General features: G+C 42.5%; 1 protein-coding gene across 1 annotated transcript in view; it reads right to left on the bottom strand.

Moving 5' to 3' along the window:
• Positions 1–525: 525 nt before the first annotated feature.
• The window catches only part of adam19a (ADAM metallopeptidase domain 19a), a 301,656-nt gene continuing 285,315 nt past the window's right edge, over positions 526–16,866 (bottom strand). The window contains exons 19-23 of the mRNA XM_034105687.1: positions 16,144–16,285; positions 14,220–14,319; positions 12,275–12,526; positions 9,933–10,141; positions 526–1,324 (exon numbers count right to left, since the gene is read on the bottom strand). Of these exons, the coding sequence (XP_033961578.1) occupies positions 1,273–1,324; positions 9,933–10,141; positions 12,275–12,526; positions 14,220–14,319; positions 16,144–16,285 (755 nt within the window). The 3' untranslated portion in view covers positions 526–1,272. The remainder of the gene's footprint in view (positions 1,325–9,932; positions 10,142–12,274; positions 12,527–14,219; positions 14,320–16,143; positions 16,286–16,866) is intronic.

Genomic DNA, 16,866 nt, shown 5'->3' with positions numbered 1-16,866 from the left:
CTGTGATGCAGGTCGAAGGTTAAACAGGCTTCTAATGTTCTGCCAGAGAGGGGAGCTAAGACTCAACCACCCACTAACAAGGAATTGTGGCAGCAGAGCCAGAGACTCATATTCCCTGACTCCATCGGGAACTGAAAGAGACATGGGGCCGCTGGTGTTCCAGTCTGCTCCAACATTCAATTGTTCTTTTAAAATGTCTTTGTTTTGTAAAATCTTTCTCCCTGTGCATAGTTTACAACATGGCTTCTGGGGTTCTATGTTTGCTCTGTTTTGCCCACATTTTGCTGGGAATATTCTTAATGTCTGAAACACATGTTCTCCATGAATGGCCTTTCTCAGCAGTGATCATTTGTGTTTTCTGAAAGGACTGTGGCCAAAGGATTGATGACGAGTAAACAAGACAAGACAGTGCAGCATCATATGCATCCTGTCGGTCCCTTTGGAGCACAGGCCGTCTACACATCAGTGCGCGTACGTTTCCATCACATAGTGTTGAGGTGGAAAAACAGAATGAAGGAAACTCAATGATAGTTTTGTAAAAATATTTTATGTAACAATTCAAAAGTCATAACACACAGCGAAAGACATTCAAATCAACATGAGCGATCGGGGTGTGTCCTGCAAGTCCCACCATCAGACCCTCCCCCATGTAAACACTGTTCAAAGAAGCTGCTGCGTGATTGGCTCTCCTTCCTCCCCATAGGCCACTGTGTCTCCGGATTTGTAATTTTAAACATTCCTCATACAATACAATAAATTATCAAACCTAAAGAAAATGGAGGAGGTGACTTGCGGTAAACTTTATGAGAAGATTTTCAAGCGTTTTCGCTGACACACCCCAGGTATGAAGAGACCTCTTTGGCACATAACATAAATCATATAAAACAGGACAATAAACAAACTGTAAACAAAACATTACAAAATGCATTATGTGTATACACAGACAGCATTCACATATTAAAAAACAAACGATAATCCTAAAAAAATTGATTTGGCAAATGTGAGCACCCCCCCCCCAGCGATAACACTTGTCTCAGTCGGCAAGGCCTCGTGCAAAACCGCGTCATCGTGGACAATGTTAGCTCGCTGGGAGGAGTGGGCAGAGTTGAGAATGGGGGCGGGGGTCGGGTTTCATTTTGAAGTCTGAACTTAGAAGAGTCCTGTTTTTCTCCCGGTTTTGACTTTGTCTTCGTCCTCCTCTGTGACAGCGCCGTGGTGTACCAGCCACAGTCTCTTTAGTGCAAATAGGCTGTCGGGGGGGGGGGCAGAAGGTCATTTCCTTGGTGGAGGCGAGGCTGTGTTTGGTTTGGCACCTGGGACCGATCTGCAGGGACAAAGAAACACATTCTAGCTTACTGTTCAACTCATGGAGCGTGCTCACATTTTACAATAAGGTGAAAAGCAGTATTGTGTGTTCAACAAAAGCCTGATGATCTTATTAAAGCTGCATTGTTGTCAACAAATAATAACAAACACATCAATCAGCCACTCTGGGTAACATGTTCCTTCATTACCATTAACAGACAATAGTTTATATACACTCATTCCAACACACACCTTCAACAATACATGTATAATGCTTATGCCATAAAAAGCCTTTAACCCTGGAACATAGGCTCTCTGCTGAAAAGGGCCTTGTGGCTATGGGTGTGGCTATGGGTGTGGCTATGGGTGTGGGTGTGGCTATGGGTGTGGCTATGGGTGTGGGTGTGGCTATGGGTGTGGGTGTGGCCTAACCACAAGGCCCTTTTTGACATCAAAGTTTAAAAAGATGGAGGCCTACTTTAATAAAATACATCATTTGCTGTGGATTTGTACGGACTGATACCGGGAGGCTCCTCCCTCTCACTGGATCTCTGAACAAACAGAGTTCAACCAGCAGCAGGTCTGAAATCTGACCTTTGTTGTTTTGGAGAGAACCAGATGGAGAGACATGTCGGGTTAGAGAACAGGAGCAGAGGAAACATAACAACCTGAAGAACAGTCCTCTAGCCTTCCCTGCCCGACCGTTACTACAATTACAGATAGGGACAGAAAGCGTGCCTCTAAAGGTGAAGAAAGTAAGTACAAGTCTCTAAGACTAAGGGCCTGGGACTTCAAGTCTCTAAGACTAAGGGCCTGGGACTTCAAGTCTCTAAGACTACGGGCCTGGGACTTCAAGTCTCTAAGACTAAGGGCCTGGGACTTCAAGTCTCTAAGACTAAGGGCCTGGGACTTCAAGTCTCTCAGACTAAGGGCCTGGGACTTCAAGTCTCTAAGACTAAGGGCCTGGGACTTCAAGTCTCTAAGACTAAGGGCCTGTGACTTCAAGTCTCTAAGAATAAGGGCCTGGGACTTCAAGTCTCTAAGACTAAGGGCCTGGGACTTCAAGTCTCTAAGACTAAGGGCCTGTGACTTCAAGTCTCTAAGACTAAGGGCCGGGGACTTCAAGTCTCTAAGACTAAGGGCCTGTGACTTCAAGTCTCTAAGACTAAGGGCCTGGGACTTCGAGTCTCTAAGACTAAGGGCCGGGGACTTCAAGTCTCTAAGATTAAGGGCCTGGGACTTCAAGTCTCTAAGACTAAGGGCCTGGGACTTCAAGTCTCTAAGACTAAGGGCCTGGGACTTCGAGTCTCTAAGACTAAGGGCATGGGATTTCAAGTCTCTAAGACTAAGGGCCTGGGACTTCAAGTCTCTAAGACTAAGGGCCTGGGACTTCAAGTCTCTAAGACTAAGGGCCTGTGACTTCAAGTCTCTAAGAATAAGGGCCTGGGACTTCAAGTCTCTAAGACTAAGGGCCTGGGACTTCAAGTCTCTAAGACTAAGGGCCTGGGACTTCAAGTCTCTAAGACTAAGGGCCTGGGACTTCAAGTCTCTAAGACTAAGGGCATGGGACTTCAAGTCTCTAAGACTAAGGGCCTGGGACTTTGAGGAAGTTCACATGGATTGCTGATGAGGCATCAGTCGATGCCTGACATGGTTTGTTAACTTGCAGCGTTTTAATGAGCGCCCACCCTGAACCTCCAGCACACTGAAAAGAAAAGATAGGAATATAGTGAGGCAGTATTCCCGCAGATGAAACCCCTCCCTGGCGCCTTTATGGGTGGTGGGTCACACAACGCCTTCAAACAGGGATAGGATTCCAGGGTGTATAAAAAACTAAAGAAAAGAGAAGCAATGGCTGCTGAATGAATATCACATTTCTTTCAGCTCGTGTCGACAGCAGTGAAGTCTCGGAGGACGAGTCTCAGTCAGAGGAGCAGGGGAAGATTGGACCGTGGGAAATGCTCTGATGTATTTAACGTACAGTGAGTGGAACTATGAGGCATGTTGTGGCTACAGCACTCAGAACCGCTGTCTGAGTCGGTGCAGAGGATGCCTTGGTAGGAATTGACTGCACAAAGTGGGTTGGTGCTTCAAACCCAGAAGAGTTAGTTAAGGGTCAAATAATAGCTCAAGTATAAATGCTCCAATCACTGCTCATTGTTTCTTTGATTGGATTGGCATCACTCACATTGGGTTTGATTTAAAGTGTGGATTGTGTGAGTGAGGATATACGAGTCATTCATCCTGGGATCAACCCGAACTCAGCGTGGAGACACAAACAGGAACACGCGTTACTTACATTACTAACATCCTTTGACATCAGTTGAGGCTTCTTCCACCTCAGGCAGCTAGCCAGAATAAAGCCTTTTTTAAACAGTGGCCTTTTGAAACAGTAGGCCTTCGTCACCTCCCGCTTGGACTTTGTAATGCACTATATACAGGATGGGCACACAGTAAGTGCGTCCTCCCTCGCTCGCCTGCAGATGGTGCAACATGCAGCAGCACGGCTCCTAACTGGCACACGCAAACACGAGCACATTTCCCCCATTTTATCTTCGCTCCACCGGCTGCCCGTTCATTCGAGGACTCATTTTAAAACTCTTTTAGTTACTTTTAAAGCCCTCAATGGCCTGGCCCCGCCCTACCTCTCTGAGCTGTTACACACCTACACGCCCACCCTCAGGTCAGCTGACCAGCTGCTTCTAAGTGCAGAGGAGACCGTGCTTTCTCTGCTGCCGCCCCTAACCTGTGGAACGACCCTTGCTCATCAGACAGGCTCCCACACTGACTGCTTTTAAATCCCGTCTTAAAACCCACCTCTTCTCCTTAGCACTCGGAACCAATTAGATTGTTGCTTTTATTTGCTTTCAGTGGTCGATTGGTTTTTTATTATATGGCTGTTTTTATGTTTTTTATTTTGAAATTGTACAGCACTTTGGTCTGGAGGTTTTAAAGTGCTTTATAAATAAAGTTGGATTGGATTCTATTGAATGCTACATTTAGAATATTTGTACCAATACACCTTGCTAACTTTCCGACGAGGAATGGAAGCTTTTATATAAATGTATGCTCGCTTCAAAGTCACCAGACTCCATGGACAAAAGCAGTAATGTAACCTTACAGAACACTAGAATAGATCACAGCTTCAGTTCAAAATGTTTGAAATGTCTGACTGCAAGGTAAGCCAGTGAAAATATTATAAATATAGCGCACAAATAAAACTGATATTGATTTTTTACATCTATGCCTTGGATAAATCAGTTTGGCTGCTTCCCCAGTCCTCGTATCTCCTCTGTTTCTCTAAGCTGACTACTGAGGGCTTTTACCGCACACTCTGTATACACTGACTTTAATGTTAAATACCTCACACACTTCTCCTTCAAATCCAATCATGCAATTAAAGAGGCCCTATTCTGCTTTTTGGGGTTTTCCCTCTCCTATAGTGTGTTGTATAGGTTTGTGTGCATGTAAATGGTCTGCAAAGGCTACATATACATCTGAACATCAGCAGAAGAGGACTCTTTAAAGTAGAGACACTACATACTGATATACACCTGAACATGAGGAGAGAACTCTTTAAAGTAGAGACACTACATACTGATATACACCTGAACATCAGCAGGAGAGGACTCTTTAAAGTAGAGACACTACATGCTGATATACACCTGAACATCAGCAGGAGAGGACTCTTTAAAGTAGAGACACTACATACTGATATACACCTGAACATCAGCAGGAGAGGACTCTTTAAAGTAGAGACACTACATGCTGATATACACCTGAACATCAGCAGGAGAGGACTCTTTAAAGTAGAGACACTACATACTGATATACACCTGAACATCAGCAGGAGAGGACTCTTTAAAGTAGAGACACTACATACTGATATACACCTGAACATCAGCAGGAGAGGACTCTTTAAAGTAGAGACACTACATGCTGATATACACCTGAACATCAGCAGGAGAGGACTCTTTAAAGTAGAGGACACTACATACTGATATACACCTGAACATCAGCAGGAGAGGACTCTTTAAAGTAGAGACACTACATACTGATATACACCTGAACATCAGCAGGAGAGGACTCTTTAAAGCAGAGACACTACATACTGATATACACCTGAACATCAGCAGGAGAGGACTCTTTAAAGTAGAGACACTACATACTGATATACACCTGAACATCAGCAGGAGAGGACTCTTTAAAGTAGAGACACTACATACTGATATACACCTGAACATCAGCAGGAGAGGACTCTTTAAAGTAGAGACACTACATACTGATATACACCTGAACATCAGCAGGAGAGGACTCTTTAAAGTAGAGACACTACATGCTGATATACACCTGAACATCAGCAGGAGAGGACTCTTTAAAGTAGAGACACTACATACTGATATACACCTGAACATCAGCAGGAGAGGACTCTTTAAAGTAGAGACACTACATACTGATATACACCTGAACATCAGCAGGAGAGCACTCTTTAAAGTAGAGACACTACATACTGATATACACCTGAATATCAGCAGGAGAGGACTCTTTAAAGTAGACACACTACATACTGATATACACCTGAACATGAGGAGAGAACTCTTTAAAGTAGAGACACTACATACTGTACTGATATACACCTGAACATCAGCAGGAGAGGACTCTTTAAAGTAGAGACACTACATGCTGATATACACCTGAACATCAGCAGGAGAGGACTCTTTAAAGTAGAGACACTACATACTGATATACACCTGAACATCAGCAGGAGAGGACTCTTTAAAGTAGAGACACTACATACTGATATACACCTGAACATCAGCAGGAGAGGACTCTTTAAAGTAGAGACACTACATGCTGATATACACCTGAACATCAGCAGGAGAGGACTCTTTAAAGTAGAGACACTACATACTGATATACACCTGAACAACAGCAGGAGAGGACTCTTTAAAGTAGAGACACTACATACTGATATACACCTGAACATCAGCAGGAGAGGACTCTTTAAAGTAGAGACACTACATGCTGATATACACCTGAACATCAGCAGGAGAGGACTCTTTAAAGTAGAGACACTACATGCTGATATACACCTGAACATCAGCAGGAGAGGACTCTTTAAAGTAGAGACACTACATACTGATATACACCTGAACATCAGCAGGAGAGGACTCTTTAAAGTAGAGACACTACATACTGATATACACCTGAACATCAGCAGGAGAGGACTCTTTAAAGTAGAGACACTACATACTGATATACACCTGGACATCAGCAGGAGAGGACTCTTTAAAGTAGAGACACTACATGCTGATATACACCTGAACATCAGCAGGAGAGGACTCTTTAAAGTACAGACACTACATACTGATATACACCTGAACATCAGCAGGAGAGGACTCTTTAAAGTAGAGACACTACATACTGATATACACCTGGACATCAGCAGGAGAGGACTCTTAAAGTAGAGACACTACATACTGATAGACACCTGAACATCAGCAGGAGAGGACTCTTTAAAGTAGAGACACTACATACTGATATACACCTGAACATGAGGAGAGAACTCTTTAAAGTAGAGACACTACATACTGTACTGATATACACCTGAACATCAGCAGGAGAGGACTCTTTAAAGTAGAGACACTACATGCTGATATACACCTGAACATCAGCAGGAGAGGACTCTTTAAAGTAGAGACACTACATACTGATATACACCTGAATATCAGCAGGAGAGGACTCTTTAAAGTAGAGACACTACATACTGATATACACCTGAACATGAGGAGAGAACTCTTTAAAGTAGAGACACTACATACTGTACTGATATACACCTGAACATCATGTAGATATACACCTGAACATCAGCAGGAGAGGACTCTTTAAAGTAGAGACACTACATACTGATATACACCTGAACATCAGCAGGAGAGGACTCTTTAAAGCAGAGACACTACATACTGATATACACCTGAACATCAGCAGGAGAGGACTCTTTAAAGTAGAGACACTACATACTGATATACACCTGAACATCAGCAGGAGAGGACTCTTTAAAGTAGAGACACTACATACTGATATACACCTGAACATCAGCAGGAGAGGACTCTTTAAAGTAGAGACACTACATACTGATATACACCTGAACATCAGCAGGAGAGGACTCTTTAAAGTAGAGACACTACATACTGATATACACCTGAACATCAGCAGGAGACGACTCTTTAAAGTAGAGACACTACATACTGATATACACCTGAACATCAGCAGGAGAGGACTCTTTAAAGTAGAGACACTACATACTGATATACACCTGAACATCAGCAGGAGAGGACTCTTTAAAGTAGAGACACTACATACTGATATACACCTGAACATCAGCAGGAGAGGACTCTTTAAAGTAGAGACACTACATACTGATATACACCTGAACATCAGCAGGAGAGGACTCTTTAAAGTAGAGACACTACATACTGATATACACCTGGACATCAGCAGGAGAGGACTCTTTAAAGTAGAGACACTACATGCTGATATACACCTGAACATCAGCAGGAGAGGACTCTTTAAAGTAGAGACACTACATACTGATATACACCTGAACATCAGCAGGAGAGGACTCTTTAAAGTAGAGACACTACATACTGATATACACCTGAACATCAGCAGGAGAGGACTCTTTAAAGTAGAGACACTACATACTGATATACACCTGAACATCAGCAGGAGAGGACTGTTTTATGACTGGACCACATTATTACTGTGGACTAAAGCCATACTATAACTAATCACATGGAGGGAAGCCTGTGAGATACTTCCTCTAGATGAAAGCAGGTGTACTCAGTGGTGTCAACAGGCCTTGTATGCAGCAGTGAAGTAGCGTGGCACCACGTATAGACCACACCTCATCTCCACCTGCTGTGATGCTGGGTGTGTTCAGCTCTCAGGTTTTCTGCTCTTCATGCCATTTTGAATAAACCCCCACTTCCTCCTAACCCTCCACCACCTTTAGGCTCCTCTCAGGAGAGAGTGATTATGGTCCCTCCCTAATCTCCACTGTGCTGAGCTGGGTTTTGCTCTCAGGCAGTGACGAGGCTGAGACGACACCGACTACCTCTGGACAGCACACTCCTTACCATGTGAATCTGCTGACTGGGAACAATTACAGCAAATGCTGAGACCCCACTTAGGACTAAAACACCTTTTATGTCTCATCATCATTCATTTGAGGGTTTTCTGATTGGCTGACAGGAGAGGGGTTACAGTAAGGAAGAGGGGGGGGGGGGGAGAGACAAAGGACTTCATTAGATCCTGACTGATTACTAGAGTTTAGCCTGAGGCACAATCAGCACGATCCACTGCTGACTTGATTTGAAACTTGGTGACTCAGAGTAGTTTAGTGATTACATTTTTAAATCAATAATACATGTAACTGAATACATTTGTATCCCTGCCCAGGACTCAACGTGGTATACTGACTGACTTCCTCATCACATTGAATGGGCCTGTATCTTTTGGGATTCTTGATAAACATGTCCTGATGAAGTCGTGTCACCTCTTCAATTAAGTGTACATCCTAAATACCTTCACCGTGTTTCATTAAACCAAAAGGTCCCACAACCCTACATGAATGGTTCTAATGACATGACGTTGGTGGACAGAGCTGTGTGCTAGCTCCAGCAGAGAAACACTTTATTAATGGCCTTAATTCATTATGGATTTAGTGCAAGGGTCACTGCAGCTTCTCAGCGTGCACTGAAGGATTCCTAAATTAAGTTTCATCATTTCACAACATCAGACAGACGCATTCATGAGATCAATTCCTTCATTCTTTTGTAATTATTATTAAGGCTTTTAGGCTATTATTTGATAGTGATGTTAGAGATAGAAAGTAAAGAGGAATTATATACTATTTATCTAGCTCTACTGTATGGGTAGTATCTCTCATGTGTGTAAGTGTTTGCCGCATGTGTGTATTTACTCATCCACACAGTTGGCAATTGGACAATATAGTGAACGTTTTTACAGATGGAGACCGAATTGACTTTCTTACTATTGACTTTGTGTACAAGACATTATAAATGATATAAGAATTGATCAGTGGTACATGCACATTTATAATAATAATAATACATGGTATTTACAGTAGAGCGCTTTTCCTGACGCTCAATAACCCTTTATAAGTAAATAAACATTTCTCTCCTGCTCTCTCTACATGTCGTACATTATGCAGCTGCAGTTCCAACATTGATCTCATTGAATTCCATGAGGTTTGACCTTTACGTAGAAGTAACCCGGGTGCTCATTTAGACATGACACCAACAAGTTCAACTAACATCCCATCAATGTAAAGGAGAGCGTGTTTGTAAGAGGCTGTTATTGCTCAGTAGAATTAGCGTTTCAATTGTTCTTAAACTGTCTTACATAGAAATGATGTGATTGTGCTTTCACCCAGAGGAAAGGATATGAAGACCCTTTCATGGAGACAATACACCACAGTGTGTGTGTGTGTGTGTGTGTGTGTGTGTGTGTGTGTGTGTGTGTGTGTGTGTGTGTGTGTGTGTGTGTGTGTGTGTGTGTGTGTGTGTGTGTGTGTGAGAGTGTGTGTGAGTGTGTTGTCCCACCTGAGAGCTCTGAGAGGGGGGATGGCTGTTACTTTGCCCACAGGTTTGAGTCCCACTGCCGGGGGCATCATGACCAGCAGGCCCGTGGAGGGTTTGGGGAGCGGGGTCCGGGCTGGACTCACTGTGGGGGAGGCTCCTCTGGCCGGGCTGAGGGGGAGGGGCCTCTGAGGGGGGAAGGGGGACCGTCTGGGTTGCAGCTCAGACACTAACTAGAAGACAGTAGGAGAAATATCGATTATTGACATTTAGATGTACCAACGGGATTAAGTGTTATGATATTATATATTATGTGACCAAATTAAGCAAAAAATACAAGAACAGAAATAAAAAGAAAAGAGAAAACACAAAAGTTTAAAAAATCAAAACAGACAGGGTTATCAATAAGTGGGTACAGCGCCAATACGCTACAGAACACTAAATCCCTGGCACATGCACACAGCAGGGAGAGAACTCCAATGCTAATCTGTCCTGGATCACATCCAGGCTGCTTGGGAATCTGTTCAGCTCGCTGGTAAGAGGAGCTTCAGTCCCACTCAGATCCCACTCCACACAGGTACAGTGGATTCAAACTAGGGCTGCTCGATTATGGCAAAAATCATAATCTCGATTATTTGGGTCAACAATTGATATCACGATTATTAAAAACGATTATCCATTTACTTTGAAAACATCAATTTATTGGAGAAAGAAAATGTGAACATTATGTTTTTAACAGTTGATTACCCTGAACGTTAAGTATAATTCAACTGAAAAACCAATACACATCTTTTTTAATTTAATTAAAAAAAAAAGAAGTAATAATAATAATACAAAAATAATTGTTTTATTTCGATTACATTGTTTTCGTAATCGTTGCAAGCCACAATCGTAATTGCGATTAAAATACGATTAATTGAGCAGCCCTAATTCAAACTACCACTACAGAAGAGATCAGATCACAAAGTGAACTCGCATGAAATATTGGATATTTGACAAAAACAAAACAAAGCGATATGACATTCAAACTCGCTTCAAAGAGAAGCACTGATGAGAGGATGAATCAATGAGAAAGCAATCAGATAAATTAATGTTATTAATTGTTTCTCCAGATGAAATCATGTAAGGAATTGTCTGGCAGAGAAAGTTCAGCTGTTTCTCATCAGCTCTGTGAACCTGCTAATAGTTCTGAATTACTTTTACAAATGATACATTTAGCTGCAGTCGGAGCAATAATACGTGTTTTACAGCATGGCTTTTCATATAAAGGTGGCACATCTGCAGCCCCCCACCCCACACTTTGTAAACAGGAAGTATATGTTACCATGGATTCAATGAGTAATTCCCTGGGCTACAACATAAACCCTGTTATTTTTAAGCTTTTTTACAAATGTGTATGCTGAATTCGCTATTAGCTGTTCCTTTGTGCAGTGTTTGTGTGTTGAACTATCCCTGGATCATTTTGATTCTATAATAAGTGTAATAACTGATGATTTCAGACAATTTCTTGAGTATTTGTATCAGTCTCAACAGGGATTCACTACAACTGTTGAATACTCTCTAAATGGAAAAACATGGCATCTTTGGAGACAAAACTATTTAACACAAGTGAATTTGGAGTGAGCCAACGACTATGCAGTTGGAGCTCTATTTATATGTTGATCAGAAATGTGGCATTTAAGCCCTTTTCAGATAGATATAGATATATTTGTCTAGCAGAGGTGAAGTGATTTTAACATGTTTCCCTAGAAATAAAAGCCATCAGGAGAGGAACACCACATCATTCTCTAGATATGTAAGAATGTGGTTGTTGTTGTTCTGTCAGCTACAGGTAAGTAATGCTTTTCTCTCTTGGCTGGTGCTGCTGAATGTCCATTTCTATTACAGACCACATCCTGTCATTTTGCGATGGTTAAATGCTTTCCGGACCACTGACATAAATTATAGAGGAAGATACTGAAGCCCAAATGGAGCTTAAATCATATTATCCTATACATATTCTCTAATTGCTCCAGTGTCTATCTGACCTAGCTGAATCCATTGTACAGAAGGCAATTTATAATCCACTGCCTTGTAGAAATACCTGAGCTCACAAAACATAGTCTGCTTTTATGAGGCTCTTTCTGTATTGTAAGTACTCTCACTAAAATGGAGATGTATTTAACTGTCTGGCTGCCTGACAGCTCCCGGTGATGGTAAGAATCGGTTTCCTAAAATATATATTCTTAGTGGCTTCCTGTCTATAAATTGTTCCATTTCTCAATTCTATTCTGGCCTTTACATTAGGTAGTATGCATTTTAGGTTATAGTTTTATAATTCAATTGTATTTGTTCACAGCTAAGAAACGGGTGAAAGATGGCCTCACCAGTGGAGATCGTGTTGGGTTCAGGGGCAGGGGTTTCTTGGGTGGGCTGAGTCTCTGTGGGGTTGCAGGGGATTTAGGTGGGGCCGTTGGGGGCTTGCTCGCTGGCAGAGGCGGGCGAACCACCTTGACATCCCGGGAACCGCCCATGGGGGACTGGCTGGGTCTCAGAGGTCGCACTATGTTCACTGGCTGGGTGCCATTAGACACAGGGCCCGGTCTGAGAGGCAGGACCTCTTTGCTGGTGTGAGGAAGCTAGGACCAGAACAGAGACAACAACATCAACTTGCAAAATCTTGGAAAAGCTTGTCTACATCCAATGGACAGAAAACATAAACAACATTTGATTTATAAGCTCTCGTCTGGTTCCAGAGTGAGGTATGGTTCTGAAACTGCTCTGGTTAGATATGAAATAACCCCATGTGGCAGTGGGGTGTGGTTAGTGCCCCGGATGCTGGAGTGTTGGAGTGGCTCAGCCGGAGACCAGACAGCTGGACAAGGATCAGGTAAACAGTTAAACAATAGTAGTATGTGGGTAACCTGGTTCGTGTCCCTACAGTACAGTAGGCAGTTGAGATTTGTGAATTGTAAAAGTAATTCTTACTTTTGGACTTAAATTAAGCATTTGATATTGTTTGATCACAACATTATTATAGGCTCCCTAAGATGGTTTTATTCTATGAGCCAATGAGATCTCTCACCATTTGTCTGATTCAAAGCGAACATACGGAGTGCCTCAAGGCTCTTTCTAGGAGTCATTGTGGATGAGCACAATATTGATTTTCTTAGATATGCAGATGAAATGCAATTCCATATAATGGAGCTGTTGTTCCTGATGACCTCTGTGCACTTTAATGAATCTTTGACATCAATTTATGGACTGGAGAAGTCTCCTTAAACTACATTTAGAAAAAAGAAAAGACCATAGTAACTGGTCTGAATGAGCAAAGAGAGAAACTGTGCCTACTATTTACAACGCGTTATATGAAAATTACACGTCAGACAAGAAATGTAAAATTCTTACCATCAACTCTGTCTCACCTAGAATTCAGTTTAGCTGATTTTTACGACTACTATCTTATTTGTTTACCTTATTAAATTGTTACATTTATGTTAAGGATTTTACTTACTTCTTATTCTATATTTAATGTTTTTACTTTCTCTCTCTTTTCTATCCAGTAACCAGATGTGTTAAAATTTAGATTTTTGTGTATCTCACTTTATTACCTTGTTAAGTGTTTCTGTCATTAGTTATCATTACTAGCTGTTACGCTTACTTTACAGTAAATACATCTGAGCTGCATTTTGTTTATTAATATGTCGGATGAATTTGTACTCTTGTTATTCTTATGAAGGCGTATTCATTGTATTACCTTCTCCCTCATAATGTACCTCTTTGTACTTCTTGTATTTTCTACTCTAACCTTGACCTACTAACCAATCAATTTTAAATACATATTATAGCAAGAAGGAAAAAGGGGCATGAGGAAATGATGCTGAAGGCACATTGAACGAGAGTATTGCTGTGAACACTGGAGGGGGCAGCCTCTAAGTGGTAACACAATATAACAAGTTGCTGTAAAATGAGGCAATTTTTAATTTGAAGGTCAAGGTCTATTATTCACTAAAAGGCCGCAAGAGAAACAGTTAAGTTACTACCCTCCTATTTCCTCCCCTTCTTATCTTTTTTTCTTTCTTTCTACACACACACACACACACACACACACACACACACACACACACACACACACACACACACACACACACACACACACACACACACACACACACACACACACACACACACACACACACACACACACACACACACACACACACACACACACACACACACACACACACACACACACACACACACACACACACACACACACACACACACACACACACACACACACACACACACACACACACACACAGTACTTACCCCCTTGTGGCTGCTAGCTTTGTTGATTGGTCCGACCACCTTCAGGTGAAAGGCAGGATTCAGATGGCCGTTTTTCCCTTTCTCCAGCGATGCCTCCATCCTGAGCAGAGAAACGAGGACAGGAGGAAAATAAAACACAAGAAACCATCGCTCTTCTTAATGTGGCATTGATTTCAGGGCCCCGAGTGGGAAAATAGAAAGCAGAGAAGTCTATAGGAAGTTTATCATCCAGGAAGATGTGAAAGAAAATAAGATGAAGCTGACAGTTTCACCTCATCAACTTGATAGCTATATGTTGGAGTGTTTGTGTCCATTGAATGTCCACTTCCCTTTTATCTCTGTTTCCACCGACTCCTAAGGAACATATGTGTCTTTTTATCTGCTAAATTCTCCCCTATGTTAACCAGCTACTATCTAACAGGTAGTGTACAGTGGGTTTATTAGAGATGTTTACTGACAAACCACTAGCATCTGCCTGCTAGTGGTGGAGAGCTGTGAGACTGAACCAAACCGTAGAGCCATAAAACCAAAGCAATGAACACGAGGTTAAAGGGGAGCTGCAGCATTAATGTGCACTGGATTCCTCAAATGTCATACAATAGAGTGGATAGTGCAGCTCTACAATTCAAGATGTCACAAGCTTACTTGCTATGTATATGTTCCTTCCACCATACAGTACATGTGTGGACATGTATCTAGTGGAACAACACAGTGAACTACAGTCAACCTAAATATAAGAAGCTTCACAAAGGAAGGATTTATTGCAGGGTTCCCTGTGATTGAACTGGCTCTTAGCTGATTGGACCGCTTTCCAAGCATACTGTATGTGTGCTTAGAAAGGCCTTTAATCAGCTTGAGACACCCACTGTTCCACTGTTGAACTGTAAATGAACCCAAAGGATTGGCCATGGAACAAAACCAAAAAAAGGAGAGGGTTTCCAGAGCAGTTAGTGCCCTTAAGAGATGTTTTAATCATCGTAGCAGCTCAATTGTCTCTATCATGAGCCATTCATTTAGCTGTCTCCCTTTAGTGGCATTTAACGTCAAATCCTCCAGAGGCCCAACATCACCAATATTTAGCCCCCCCCCAGTCTCCAACTGGAAGGTCAGAGTCTTCAGGACGGCTGCTGGAGTGCTGGATCCTCTCTAGATACATTTCTGTTCTTTAAATCACTGAGTCTTCTCAGAGGCACTAACTCAGCCAGTGTTATGAGAGGCTGTTCCTCTGGGTGAGGAATATGGCGGTGCTTAAAAGGAAGCTCTGGGGTTTACGAGGATGTTGTTTGGTTCTGACAGAGCAGAGCTGCAGCACAAAATATGACATTTATACTGAGAAGTTCCGGCGTATGAATGAATCTTCTTTGAGTACTATCAGACGTGGCAATGAGCACTTCCTTCCTTATTTCGGTTCTGTAATTCAACATTTGCCTTCCTCCTTTCCATTACTGTTTCTCCCTCCATTAACCTCATTTTTTAAATTCATTCTGCTTCCTAAATTTTCCTACTTCTTTTCCACCCCTTGCCTTTCTTTCTTCTTTTGTTTCCTGCGATATGTTCCTTCTTCCGAGCATGATTCATTTCTTCCTCCTTTCACTTTTTGTCTCCCTCCGCTCTTATGCACACCGTGTGATATGTGAAGGATCCATTGCATAGTAATACTAATAACCAATTAACGACAGATGAGACAGACAGACAGATGAGAGAGACAGACAGATGAGAGAGACAGAGAGAGACAGAGAGACACACACAGACAGACAGACAGACAGACAGAGAGACACACACAGACAGACAGACAGACAGACAGGCAGACACACAGACAGAGAGAGACAGAGAGACACACACAGACAGACAGACAGACAGACAGACAGACAGAGAGACACACACAGACAGACAGACAGACAGACAGGCAGACAGAATACAGTACTTGTTGCTCTTGTTCTTCTGTCTCTGGGAAAGCCACTTATGGTAACAGGAGGTCTTGATCCTGTGGCAGTAGAAGAGCAGCAGCACTGCAGGCAGGATCAACAGGAAGGCAAACAGCAGCCCCACCACCAGCCCCACCTGACCTGTGGACACACACACACACACACACACACACACACACACACGCACGCACGCACGCACGCACGCGCACACACACACACACACACACACACACACACGCGCTGATCACTGATATTAATAAGTCATATCCTGTTTCTGATTAGATCTTGGATGAGATGTTTACGTCGCTCATGTGTTGTTGTTGTTGTTGTTGTTGTTGTTGTTGTTACCTCTAGCAGGGAGGGCACGCTTTCAGTTTGTTTGTTGTGTTGTTGGTCTATCTGCAGGACTATGGAAAGACTACTGGCTGATTTTCATGAAACTTGCTTTGAGGGTCAAGCATGGGACAAGGAAGACGGCATTATATTTCCGAGGGGTCTGAACCCCTGGGGCCCAGGGACCCTCGGCCGTGCTCTCCCAGTGACCTTCTAGTTAACACAAGGGTTCATGGTAATCATGTAGCAGGTGTCTGTGCAGGTGTGGTTCTACATATACAGGCCTACAGATCATGTCGGCTCACACCAAGCTCTAAAACACATGTCTCTTTTACTCTTCATACATGTATATATGAACATTTCAGAAAATATAATGAGCATCTGAAAAT

Source organism: Pseudochaenichthys georgianus, chromosome 18, assembly GCF_902827115.2.
Source record: "Pseudochaenichthys georgianus chromosome 18, fPseGeo1.2, whole genome shotgun sequence".
Lineage (NCBI taxonomy): Eukaryota > Metazoa > Chordata > Actinopteri > Perciformes > Channichthyidae > Pseudochaenichthys > Pseudochaenichthys georgianus.
This window is presented reverse-complemented; position numbering and strand designations above follow the sequence as displayed.